The sequence below is a fragment of the Elephantulus edwardii genome, unplaced genomic scaffold (assembly GCF_000299155.1).
Source record: "Elephantulus edwardii isolate Elephantulus edwardi_28Jun2011 unplaced genomic scaffold, EleEdw1.0 scaffold00007, whole genome shotgun sequence".
In the NCBI taxonomy this organism is placed as follows: domain Eukaryota; kingdom Metazoa; phylum Chordata; class Mammalia; order Macroscelidea; family Macroscelididae; genus Elephantulus; species Elephantulus edwardii.
In genome coordinates this window covers 1,359,560-1,373,375 of record NW_006399757.1, presented here as the reverse complement: position 1 = coordinate 1,373,375, position 13,816 = coordinate 1,359,560, and the positions used below count along the sequence as shown (strand labels likewise).

General features: G+C 36.1%; 1 protein-coding gene across 4 annotated transcripts in view; it reads right to left on the bottom strand.

Moving 5' to 3' along the window:
- Positions 1–13,816, bottom strand: part of DYNC1I1 (dynein, cytoplasmic 1, intermediate chain 1) — a 397,792-nt gene that overhangs the window by 148,966 nt on the left and 235,010 nt on the right. For all 4 annotated transcript variants that reach the window (XM_006880224.1, XM_006880223.1, XM_006880225.1 and 1 more), the window contains 3 exons: positions 13,162–13,251; positions 4,093–4,255; positions 1,718–1,817 (listed from right to left, as the gene is read on the bottom strand). In XM_006880224.1, the coding sequence (XP_006880286.1) occupies positions 1,718–1,817; positions 4,093–4,255; positions 13,162–13,251 (353 nt within the window). The remainder of the gene's footprint in view (positions 1–1,717; positions 1,818–4,092; positions 4,256–13,161; positions 13,252–13,816) is intronic.

Here is a 13,816-nt window from a genome sequence, read left to right as displayed (position 1 = left end):
GATGCTTATAGAATTCCTACTTCTCTGGTGTTATTATGTCTTTGCCATTACAGGAGAGAATATCATCTGGTTGTTAAGATTATGGGCTCACATGTGAAGATTTTGGTTCAAATTTTGGTCACATCACAAATGGATTGTGCTTCTGTCTATGTGAATTAACTGTAGAATACTTGACATGTTTTATTACCCCTGAGCGAATATTAAGTCATAGGAGCCCGAAATGTGTCACTATCTAACTCTGTTCCACAGGCTGCTCAATAGTTGACATTTTAGAAGCAGATTGTTAGGCCTTTCTTCCAAGTTCCTTCTGTGTGGACTTGACCCACTAATCATTAAGTTATTAGCTTATCGTGTTAACCATTTGTACCAGGAACTCCAATGCTTGTCAGAGCTTCACATAAATGGTCCCCTGATTTAGCTGGCCATTCCACAAATACGCTTTCACTTTGAATGCTATACTAAATAGTTAGATATAAAGCAATAGGAAACTTTATTCCAGAGAGCGAAATGATCAGATTTGGATTTTATGTTAGAATAAAATGGTAGATGTCTTAAGACAATATTGTAACAAGACTGTACAGAGGTAGAAAGACCAGTTAGAAGGTTAAAAATCTTACATGTGTAAAAAAAGAAATCCTTAAGTTAAGATAGTATGAAAGATATTGGAAAGGAAAGGATTTGCGATACATATGAGTGGAGAAGTGTACAGTCTTGGTGACAGTTTGCTGAATAAAATAAAGGAAATTGGTAGGGTTTATTATAGGTTTTGTATGTTAGGCCCCTGAGGATATTCTGGTAATGCTGACAGAATATAATGAGTGAAAAAGAATTTGGGGTATGTGTAAGTAAAAAAATAAAATTTTTACATAATTAATTTCAGATTATATTGAACACTTGAGCAGGTTAGTCAAGTTTACAGAGTGAAATTCAAAAGAGAGAGTGAGACTATTGATAAACAGGTTGTGCATGTGGTGGATCAATCTACAGAGTGAAGAAAACCTCTCAGGAGAGGATATGGGAGAATAACGGAGAAGAACAGAGGTAGGACATGACTATGAGATCCCCAACAAAAGGGTGGCATAGGATAATGTATGAATGATCATTGGAAACACAGTATGAATGTAGGAATGTGTGAAATGCAATGTACATGAACAATATATAGTGTATATGAATTTTGTATGCAAACCAATATAAAAGAAAAAGAAACTGATTGCCCATCCTTCTCCCACAGAGCAGCTTGTGGCTTTGAACCACATGCCTTCAGGATTGCAGTGCAGCTTCTTGCCAGCAGGCCACCAGGGCTCAGATAAAAATAAAGTGGAGAGGAAACAAAATTCTTAAACACAATATGGCAGGGGGAAACAAAGAACTACAATAGGAGGTTGTAGAATGAATAGATAGAGATTGTTTTGAGAAGTGTAGTGAAGCCAGGCAAGTTGTACCACAGAGCTTAAGGCAGATGAAGACGTAACAAAAGTTCCTGGGTTTGACAATTAAGAAACCACTGGTGACCTTAATGAGGGCAATGCAAATAGTTTAGTATATATCTATACCTAGAAACCTTAGGAAAATGAGAAAGAAATGCAAATAAACTTGGAGAAACAAAGTAAAAAAGTGAGTGAATGAATATATTCAGAATGGTAGAACAATCGTCTTTATATTCAGTTGCAAGGCTTCCTAAAATCCCAATTTGTCCCATGACAATAACAATTCTTACCTGGAGAGACCAGTCCATACAAGTGACCACTCGATGCTTGGACCAATGCTCATCATAGAACTGACGATTGAAAGAAAGGTTGGCTCCAGCCTGAATATCCCTGGGAAGAGGTAAATACCAGAGACAAATGTGATGCCTTATTATTACACTGTTAATAATAAAACAGTGAATTGTCAAAATAATGTTTAAGGTAGAACTCTTAATTCATGCAACAAACTGACCATAAAGATGGTATTTATGATTTAAAGAGGATCTCATGTCTTATGAAAACCCTCTCTAACTTTGTTTTATATTTTGTTCCAAGGCTAATAATATAAAAGGTTACATGTGTTTCGTGTTGCTTCCTGACCTGTCTGTACTAATCTTCACTCCCTAATAGGCTCTATTGTGAATCAAGGTATGTTAGAAATCCCATTGTTATGAAAGCAAGAAATGCACTGTTAGTGATTCTTTGATCTCAATATTTTCTCTTTTGGCCTTAAACTAGAGATGATCTACATGGCTCTATTTACCTGAGAATTCTGACTGACTGCAGTCTCTGACTTCTGGGTGAATAAGAAGTTATAATTTTCCCCATGAAACAAATGCTGCAGGGGATAAGGGATATAGCAAACGCATTCCAGATGTTGGTAATTTCTGTCATAGACCCACACAGTATTGGGCCCTGGAAGATGGCACTTTTTAGACAGTTTATCTTCTAGTTGACAATCAACTGCCCATCACATTCACGTCTCACCATTTTTCACTGGGCATGTACTTCCTCTAAAGGAATAGATGTTTTTAAAGAAAACAGCTTGTAGTATATTGTGTCTGCATATGAAGCTACCTAATAGTCTGGGCTTCTAGTCAGAAACTCCTCTATTCTCACTTTTTCTCTGTCTGTTTACTTCATTCCTCATCTCCATGGCTGCAACCCTATACCACTAGTCTATACAACTCTGAGTAGCTCACTTTCAGAAAATTTAATGGGTCTCTAACTAGTTAGCACATTGAAACATTTTTCCCCCTTCCTCCTGGTAACCTTCTTCAGTTCTAACACTACAGCCTCAGGTGGGAGATACATGCACCCAAGTCCTGGGAGGACCATAGGATAACACTTGGTCAGACACCCAGAGAGAAACAGGGCTCAGCCACTAACTGAACTACTCAGTGAACAATGAATCCTTTTCAAATCAAAATGACATTGAAGAACTTGTAGATTCCAAATATTACTCTCTTCAAACAAGTCTTAAAGATGATGCCAAGTTTGAGAATATTTTTCAGAATTCACTTTTGTAGCTGTTTTCAGAGCCACTTTTAGCATGATGGTCTGCCTTGTCTTTTGAGAATATATTAGAATTTTAGAAATAGTAAAAAGTGAAGTCTGAGGAGGAGAATAAATGATCTCACCATTTCATTGTGTTCTTGGCCAAAAAAAAAAAAAATCAAACTGGTTAAAAAAGCAGATGTATCTATTTTTTTTTCTTCTGTCTTTCCCCCATAAGTTTCAAGAAATGGTTTTTCTTATCCCAGGGAATAAGGCAGCCAGTACCTTGCCAATACATGTGTCAACACAAATGACAAAGGAAGTCATTGGGGGTCATTTGCTTTTACTGATGAGTTGGGTTGGGTTTTTTTTTTTAAACCTAGTGCGCCCTTGCACATGTGTTTTCTAAAAGGTATAAACATAATCTACTGCTACCTCCCAAAATTCCTTTTCTGCTCTCTTCCATATCAATTAAGATCTCTCATGTTTTGTTTTTGTCTTAATCACTCATGTCTGCTTGCTCAGATATCAGGAATAAATCTACTAGAGAAAATGCAATTTTTTCCCCCCTGCTTATCAACATATTTTCTCAGAGAGACAATACACACGACTCTGCCAAGGACGAAAATGTACAAATGGCTCTATCACCCGCAGTCTGCCTCAGATATCAAGTTCAAAAGCATTTCACTGTAAGCCAGAGGTTATAACCAAAGCACCAAGTGAAAGCTGTTTAGCAAGATGAATCTTGAAATGTAATCTTCTGTCTGGTCAATCTATAAATGGATTTAGAGTCAAAACTAAGTCAATATGATTAGGCATTATATGTATGATAATAATTTGGAACAAGGGGTGCATTGTGGGGTTGGTTGGGGAGTGAGAGGAAAAAAATGTTGAAAAATTAAAAAATAATTAAAAAATAACAAAAATGCACAATTTGATGGGTAGGAGGGTCAGGGAAATGGGAAGGAACTAGTGTGAGAAACAATGTATTTGGATTTTGTAAAAAACCTAGTATAATAATAAAAAAGAAAACAAAAAAGTTTAAAACCAAAAGTTAAAAAAACCCTTAAGTCAATAAGTTTTAGTCACTTTAAAAGAAAGGCATGCCACAAATAAAGCACAAACTAACCCATCTTTTTCTTCTAATTCTCGACCACTGTAGTCAAAAAAGATGTCAGAATCTTCTGCCAATGCTCGTTCAATTACCCTTATTGTACGATCAAAAAAGATGAGGAATTCCTCTGAATGCAGGATCTGCTGTTTCTCTTCTTCTGTCAGCTCCCGTGGAGGGGCTTATAATGTAAACAAGAGATTGTTAAGAAATCCTGAGAAGAAGGACAATTAAAACTTTTTAGGAGGAAATCAACTCTTCAAAGAGATGGGATATAAGAGCTTATCAAAGGAGTGATAAGACAAGTAAAATAAACCACTGAGAGTTAATACTGACTCTAAACAATTCCCTAATTCACAACACAAGTTTCCTTTGCACATTTATAAAAACTATTTCATATATGGCATATTGCCATTGTGATGATTTTTCTTTAAAAAGACGACAAATGAAAATTGTTCTATGTTCAGATTTTAGCAGTAAGTTCTGAACTATTTCTTCAAATAATACACAATAGAGAAAAAAGTTAAACAGTACATATATTAAAAGTCTACAAAACTATACATATATAAGACATTATTATAAAACTACACATATAAAATAATTAAGAATTATTCATAGTTACAACTACATATTCCTTAATCTTTTTCTTCTGATAAAGTTAATTTTATATTAGATGGTGAGTCTGGAAAGCAAATTAATGGCTAAATAGGCTTCACTAAAAAATGAAAACATATCATTCCCCATTCTTTTCACTTAAAGAGGCTTCTGTTTTTAAGTGGCACATGGAATAAACAAATAAATCAGCAATAAAGCTTCTTAATTTATTTTCTCCCTTGTTTTTCCAGAATAATTAATCTTTACAAATAAAATTTGACCATTCAAAATGACACAAGGAGATGAAAAAACTTGCAATATGTCATTATATCTGAAAGTGAGTCATCTCACTTATGCTAAGGTTACAAAAAATAGTCTTTCAAAAGAAACCTTTTCATAAAACTACCAAGAGCAGAGAATGTCAGATGATATTTTGTGGTTCTTCAGGAACCTTGGTTCAACTCTTGATAAAATTTGATCAAATTTCAGTAGAAGCAGAAGATCTCTACAGTTAACTCAAGTGAGTGGAATGCATTACATCACAGGTGGTATCCCTGGGGGAAATACTTACAGGCTTTCCCTAATAATTGCACAATCATCCTTGGACCCATGACAGGTTTCTCCTTGGCCACATCAACAGAAGACTCCTTAAAGTACAGTCCTTGTGGCATCATGTAATACTTAGATTAATGTTATCTCAAGATCGCTGTCTAGGGAAATCTGGACGGTCCAAGAAGCCATTCTGTACAGCCTTGGCAATAGCTCTCTTATTTTTAATCCTGCTCCTTTTCCAGCCCCCCTCTTCCTCCCAGTCCATGAGCCAATGGGTCTGGAGAGGACCTCGAGAAACTGTACTTGTATAAGAAACTAGGCTGATACTGATGCAGCTGGTTCACATCTTGAGAAACGCTCTCCAGGGAAAATATTCTAACAGAGCATGATTCATCCACAATAGTAGAGGATCCTCTCCAAAAGTAGTCTAACTCGATTGTTTCTAACTCTCCAGCTGTGCAGATGCACATTCTGACTCTCCAAGAATCCTCATCAAATTCTGTTGGGCAATATTGCCTCAACACTGGTTTGATAAATATTAATACAAGCAAATGATTGCTTCAGACTTTGAAGAGTCACCTGCAGAAACATGTGAGGCCAGAAATAACAAAGAAAACACTACACAAGTAACCTGTAATGAGACATTTATTGTCGCTTGCTAACTTTGATTTGTTAATCGGTTAAATGAAGATCTCTGAGAAGTAATTTCCTCTGTTAAATGGACAAGATGATTCCTAGACTTTAAATATTTTTTAAGGCTTAAAAAGAAATATCCCATTCCCACTAATACTGAGTTTATCCTGACTCACGGTGACTCTTCATTGGGTTTCCCAGGGTGGAAATCTTTATGGAAGGAAACTGCCCATTTTTCTCCTAAGGACTAAGATTTTCACTAAGGTTAGTGTATTTGAACCACTGACATTTTGGTAAGCAGAACAACATATAATACACTATGCCACCAGAGCTCTTTAAAATAAACACACTTGGCAAATAAGAAGGCATTCAATAATTAGTAATTAGGGAGCTCTGGTGTTTTAGTGGGTAGAGAGCTGAGCCAACAACCTAAATGTCGGCAGTTCGGATCCACTAGATTCTTTGAGAGGGAAAGATGGGCATGCTCCTGTCATGGAATTTACAGCTTCTGAAAACCTATTGGACAGTGAGCTATGAGTTGGTTCCAACTTAACAACAATAAATTGAGTTGAATTAGCAGTGAAATAGTAATTTATTCACCTCATTTTTAAGACTCCTATATGTGAGACATTTGCATTATATCATCATTTTTTAAGCTCAAGAAAACAGAAAAACTATAAAATGTAACTAGCCAAGGTGGGGGGTGGCATGTTCACATGTGTATGCAAACCATGTGGTAGGTCCACTTTGTTTTACTTAGTATTGATGCATAGAGTAAATAACAAAACGTCATTGCACAATGATGCTGTGGGGCCAATCAGAAAGTTTTATAAAAAAGCCTCATTAAACCTCCGTCATGGTTAATAGATGACCTGGGACTCATGAAACTAAGCAGAGAAGTAGAACTTTCCCCCTTTCTTTTTTTTTTTTAATTTTTTTGTTAAATGACATAAAATAAAAATATTTCCGTTCTCTGTTTATATTTTTTGAGTTATTTCTATTTCACCTGTATCTTCTTATAGGTCCATTACTTTGAATGAAAATAGTATCTGTGTAATTTTCTGTAATTTTTTCCCCTTCCTTGTAGCTTATTGTCACTTTGATCTCAGCTTTCAAGATACACGACTTCTCTCGGAAAAACAAATGGCTGATCAAAGTGTACTTGCAGAGGTCAAGTTCAGGTAGGTGGGGCAGTAGCCTTCCTAGATACTTGGTTTGACAATACAATATTTGGCTTGAAATTAAATTGCTACTGAAGCAAAACAAAGGATATGTTTTATGCTAAGCTTTGACGTCTAATAGGGATCAAATGACATGATTGGTTAGCTCAAAACAATAAAATGCACACAAAAATGAATTTTGGGGTGTTTTTGTTTGCTTCTTAATTATAAACAATATTTAACTTAGCTGCCAAATAGGGTCACACTAATTTTTAACAACAAAGTCAGTCTTCTAAATGTAAATTGTTTAAATTGGTAAACATTGTTACAGCATAACACAAACATAATGGAGCATCAAAGGAACCACAACAAAAACCCCCCTGATATTCAATAGTAAAATATATCCAGATCTCTTTTATTCACTGGAAGTAGGAGTGGCATCTACTACCTAAACAACATGCCTCGAGAAACTCATGTTCGACTCGAAGGCAATCAACAACAACAATTTTATTCAAGAAAGTTGGTAAGTGAACAATGCACAAAAGACAAGCTCAACGAATTGAAATTAGAATCATCTTACTCCATGATAAACCTTAAATTCTCCCTGCAGTATTTTCCCACTCTTGGAATTTAATGAATTTTTTAACAAGTTGATAGCATAAAAAGGCAGACATTAATTTAAAATTAAAATGTGTCCCAAAACAAAAGATGGGCATTATTTTGACTTTTATTTCCTACTCATGAAGCTGAAAATGAAATAGTAATATTTTTGGGCTTTTTTATTTATGTAATACAAAATCTGACATAATTCTGCCAAGAACAGCTAATAATCAAGTATGTATTTAAAAAAATTTTTTTGGTTTAAAAATATTCTTCATGAAAAAAGAAAATTAGGATATGTCCTATAATAAAAATGATAAAACAATTTTTAATTTTATCACAGTAACTATATTTTGCTCTAAAAAAACCCAAACAAGGGAACTATCCCAGAATTGTGAAACTGAAAATTTAGAATATTGTCTAATGATATGATGTTGTGGTCTCAAATGAAAATCTAGTTTAAATTTTATGTGTGGGTTTTTTCTAATTTTAGGTTAAAATTTATTTTTAAAATATCTACTTCATAGATGTTTTGTCTTGTTTCATTGATGTAATTTCAACTTTAAAATTATATATATATATGCTATCATATTTTTTTTAAAAATAATTTTTAAAGAACATAGCTGAAAGATTCTAAAAAATTCTAATAATAGCTAATTAATCTGATATGTCCAGGAAAGACACCAGTTTAAATAGGAAGGTAGCTTTTTGAGAACATTAAGGTGAAATGAGTTTTCAAGCAGCAAAATCTAACAAAATCGCAAGGAAGGATATCCTTTCTGAAGTTAACGTGAGGTTTATGAATTAATTGGTGTTTATAAGAATTAGTTGTCTGACAGTATTGCTTTAAATCTTCAAAACACCAGAATGTTGATACACAGAAATTGCCTAAATGTGACTTAAAGCTAAAATAGATCCGCTATTTTCTTTTTTAACTATATTTGGGAGAGAGAAAAAAAATAACCAGAATATCCATTTCTTTCTTTTCTGATGCATTTTGATGTCAGGTGGTCGAATATATCAAAAGCCAGCAAACAGTGAGGGGTATCCTATCCCCATCCCCCGTTTGCTACCTTAAAAAAATTCCTCTAACGGCCAGATTTCTAAAAAATGTGATTTCTGGTTAAGAACTGTGTAAGTCAACTCTCAGCCCAGAGCAAATTTTTATGGCTGAGTAATAAACCCCTGAAATGCAGGGTTCCTAATGGAAGTGCTGACACAGCCCTAACCACTGTGCAGCCGTGTGAATGGCGCCACGATTCTATCTGCTAGGGATTCCTGAAAAAGTTTGCAAAGTACTGTCTTGCTTTTTAAAAAAAACACCAGAGAGAATCTGATGCCAACATAAACATGCTTTTAACCCATTATGTGCTAATTTTCAGAAAAGCTATTAATGGAGAATAAAGCATACAGTACAGCATTAACAGGAAATGTTCTTTCAGACTTCTTTTTGACTTTTAACATGACTTTAATCAATTCCATGAAGCGTGCATAGCAGCTAAATCTGGAGGGGTGTATGTACAGAACTTAAGAGGTTTCATTGCTTTGCTGGAGAAGATGATTCAGAAATTAGGGCGATGGTGGGGATCAGCGCAAATGCATGTGCATGCCCCCCCCCCGCCCCAAATCAGCCAGTACACACGCAGACACAGACACAGACACACACACTCACACTCACACACACACACTTACACACACACACACACACATCCTGACTCACCCAGCATCTTAAGGGTATTATGTAAAAGGAAAAATGGGAGTTTCTTAATGATCCTGGCTTTTTAAATCTCTTGTTACATCTATGATAAGGACATTCTATTCATTGCTTTTGTCTTAAAATGGAAAATTTAGTAGAAAATCTGTGAAAATTTCTTCTGAATAAGCTATCAATGTGTCTTCTATAAGAAGGCTTGTTGGTACACTGAATAAAGAATTTGGCTGCTAACTCTATCGTTAGCAGTTTGAACTTACCAGTTACTCTCTGGAGAAAAACAAGGCAGCCTGCTTCTGCAAAGATTCACAGCCTTGAAAAACCTACAGGTTGTTCTGTTGTGTCCTGTGGGGTTTCTATGATTCAAAATTGACTCATGGCACTGAGTGTTCAATGTGTGTGTGTGTGTGTGTGTGTGTGTGTGTGTAGTTTTGTTGTCATTGTTGCTTGGTTTTGTTTTCTGTGTGTTCTGTGACTGCAACATCAGAAATGTTGTCTCTATGATGGAATACCATGCAGCATGCAGGAACAATGATTTTGAAAATCACTACCTAACTTGGGAGGGACCAGAGAGCATTATGCTAAGTGAATGAACTCAGTCCCATAAGGAAAAATACTGTATAACACCATTATTGTAGAAATAAAAAGATAACTAGTAAAATGTGTGTGAAGATCCAAGGGGAAGAGGGTGGGAGCAGGAGGGTGAGAGGTAATCTTAGGGTTGCACAATTTATTTTATGGGTGAAGAGAAGGGTGGGTAAAGGAAATGGGAAAAATCCAGTTTGAAAACAATGTATATAAGCTTTGTAAGTAAACCAATATAAAATACAAATTTTATCAAAAAAAAAAGAATGTTGAGTCTCCTCCCAGCCCTCAATCACATCCTGGAACTCAACAGTGGTTGGTCTTGTTTAATTCATGAAACCAGGCACAGTGACAAAAAAAGAAGTATCAGAGTTCTTCAAAGTGTTTACAGGAGTATCTTTTTTGATATTTTCATATTTTTTTAATATGCCAGTTGGAGTCCAAATAACTCACCATGCTCCAATTTCAAGCGACAAGCAATGACAAGACTGAGCACAAAGAACTGGTTTATCCATGATCAATATGAATCAGAGGTGCAACATGGTTGAAGTATTCCAGTGTAAATAGTAATTCCATGAAGGTTCACGCTGCATATACTATGTGTCAGGCATCTTCTCATACTAACCTGCAAAATTCTTAGCAAAATCTTAGCAGATAGGGATTATCTCCATTTAGTATATAGGGCTGTTGAGGCACAAAAAGAGAAATCCTTTTACAAAGATCATACCAACTGGCTGAGTCAAGATTGATTTGAGGCCAAGTTCCAAACCCTGTGCTTTTTTTTTTTCCATCACTATTTGGTAGTGTCTACTATTCACCTCAGTTTGCATGAGAAGAATCAAAACAAAATTGAACATACACACTAAACCAAGAGCCAAATTCAATGCTCTTAATTCCAACTTATACCAGCTTTTAAAAATCAGAACATAACTGTCTCATAAGACTTTTCATTCACTTACTCTCATCCCTGTCAACACTGAACAGACTCATAGCTGACCCTCCAGTGGGTTTGGAGGCTGTAAATGGCACAGAAGGAGAATCTCATCTTTTTTCCATGGAGTGGCTGGTGAATCTGAATGGTCAGAGGATGTCACCTTTGGGTTATCAGCACAATTCTCTATGGACTAGGCCCAGATCTCCCGTATGGTTTTGAAGGCTGTTGAATCTTTACAGATACAGACTGCTACATCTTTCACTTATAGTGTGGTTGGTGAGTTTCAAACATTGACCTTGTTGTTAGTACTCAGAACCACTAAGGGCTTACCCCCCCTGTACTACTAGGGTTCCCTAAACATGCATACACAATTCTCAAATGATCTCTCTAACTACAGATAAGATAATTGTTTTTATGTAAACATTACTTTAAGTAAATAGATGTCACCTATAATGGGTATTTGAAATACATTAATTTTCTAATAAGATCACAAAGGAGTGGAGTGAGTACCTGAGACCAATATGTGACCATTTCTACAAAAAAATCTCCAGAATCATAAACGTGTCATGTGTCAGGGCCACAACCATCCGAAACTGGAAAAAGAAGATGAGCTTCTGATCAGTTACACTGATTAGGAGATATGGGAGAATCTTTTCACTTGGCCCTCAGTTATCATATACTACTCTCAATTTTTCAGCAAGAACAACAATTTCAAAATTCTTTTTCTCTCTTGTGTCTTAATGGAGTGAGAATCTGTTGTTATGTAGTTGCTTAGTGTTGTTGAGTTGACTATGACTCATCAAGACCCTAGGAACAGTGAACCCTGCCGTATCCTGTGCCAGTATCCTCCTTGCTGACAGAGTGAGCTCACTGTTACAGTCACTTCATCTCCCTGGGGGGGTTAATTTACCTCCTTTGGGGGGGTCTTCTCTTCCTTTGCTGACCCTCTACCTTTCCAATAATGATATACTTTTCCAAGAAAGGACTGCCCCCCCTAACAATATGCCCAAAGTATGTCAGATGAAATTGAACTCTAAGGAACATTAATTATAAATTTTATTTGTCTTCTTTCCTTCCTTTCATCCATCATTCACCAATGGAGCCAACCAGTGCTATTACTGGAGAGTGGTACAAGGTGAAATATGCAAAAGGACTTTCATTTCAACTATAAATTCAAGTCCATGAATTTATGTATCCTTGGGTAAAGGTTTTAAAATGATCTTATCTTATTTCTCCTTTATAAAAAAAATATTTCTCCTTCATCTACAAAATAGACATAATCACAGTATTTGTTTCATAATGATATTGTGAGGAACAGGTAATATATGTGTAGTTCTTAGGAGAGAACCAAGCACCCAGTGTTTGATAAATCTTAGTTTGTACTGAAGAGCAACAATGTCAGTCTGGAGACTAAGGTGCTCCTGAACCAGTCCATAGCCTTTGCAATTGCTTGCTATGCATCAGAGAGCTGGACAATGACTAGGGATGATAGAAAAAGAATGGATGCCTTTGAGCTGTGGCGTTGGAAAAGAGTATTGAATATACCATGGACTGCTAAAAGAACAAACAGCTTTGTACTGGAGAGGGTGAAGCCAGGCTGCTCCTTGGAGGCAAGAATTCTGAAGCTTCATCTTACATACTTTAGACATGTTACAAAGAGGGACGGGTCCTTGGAGAGGGACATCATGTTTTGGAGGGTGGATGGACAGCGTAGGAGAGGAAGACCCTTGATGATATGGATCAATTCAGTGACTGAGGTAATGGGGGGGGGTCAGAGACAATGAGATTGGCACAGGATAGAGCAGGGTTTAGGGCTACTGTACATAGGGTGGCTATGAGTCGCAAGTGACTCGATGGCACATAACAACAACAAACAACAACATTAAAGGTTAGTCATTATATAAACACATTAAGACGTTGCTCCTCCTTATATGAGCAGAATTGTGGAAGAAACATTTACTTATCCAATTAACAGTAATAATGATTATTGGTGTTTCTAGATTGAACATATGGTAAAATTTCAGAATTTTCTGGCAAAGTGTTTTGTCTTCTTTCCTTTACTATTATCAGTGGGAATAAATGGTATAGTGAACTAGATAACATGACAGCTAAAATAAATGTCTTTTGGTTACACAATAATAACTTAGGATGGGTATTATTTTATTTCTTATATCAATTAACAAATAACTTCACTTTTGGAAATGACAATGTAAGTAAGTTCAATAATCATAGAAAAACTTCTATATGAGAAATTTTACTTACCCATACAGTTCCTTCTCTTAGGAAAATGATTAGTCAATTTATTTCCAAAACTTTACCTTCCGTTACAGCCTGTTTTTTGTCTTGATTTTCAAGTTCAGAATCATGTCCAACTTTAGGTTCAACCATTTCTTCATCTTCCTCATCCTCTAGAAAAGAAAGAAAAAAAAGAAAGAAAAATGAAATATTTTCTTTTCTTTAAATCAAAGTCTTTGGCTGATGGTGGGAGGTAGGGATAAAGGGGAAAGTTCCAATTATTTAGGGCAACTTCTAAGTAAATCAATCCACAACGAATGCCAAGATATATGTTCATGAATATATGAATAAATTCTCTCCAAAGGGGCCTCTTTGATAGTTCCTCTAAGCTGCTTAGAAAACCTCTCAGAGTCGACACCTGCTGCCTCTATCCCCAGGCCTTCACCACATGTGACGGCGAGGAATTGCCTCCATGACCCCTGAAGCTTCTTCTGAGATGGTCCAAGAACAGATCTTAAAACGTTTCCACCTGGAGCACATTCTCCACGGGGAACACCTGCTGGACAGACGACTCATTTCCAATTTAATCCTCACCAAATTAACTTGGTTTTGACCTACAGGAAAGGGTTAAACACAGGTCTGACCCCAGGTCAAATGCCACCGGCAAGGAAACAGCCAGGGATAGGGCCCCCAAAGTCAATGCCATCAGCCCGGGAGAAAGCAACCAACCCAAAATAG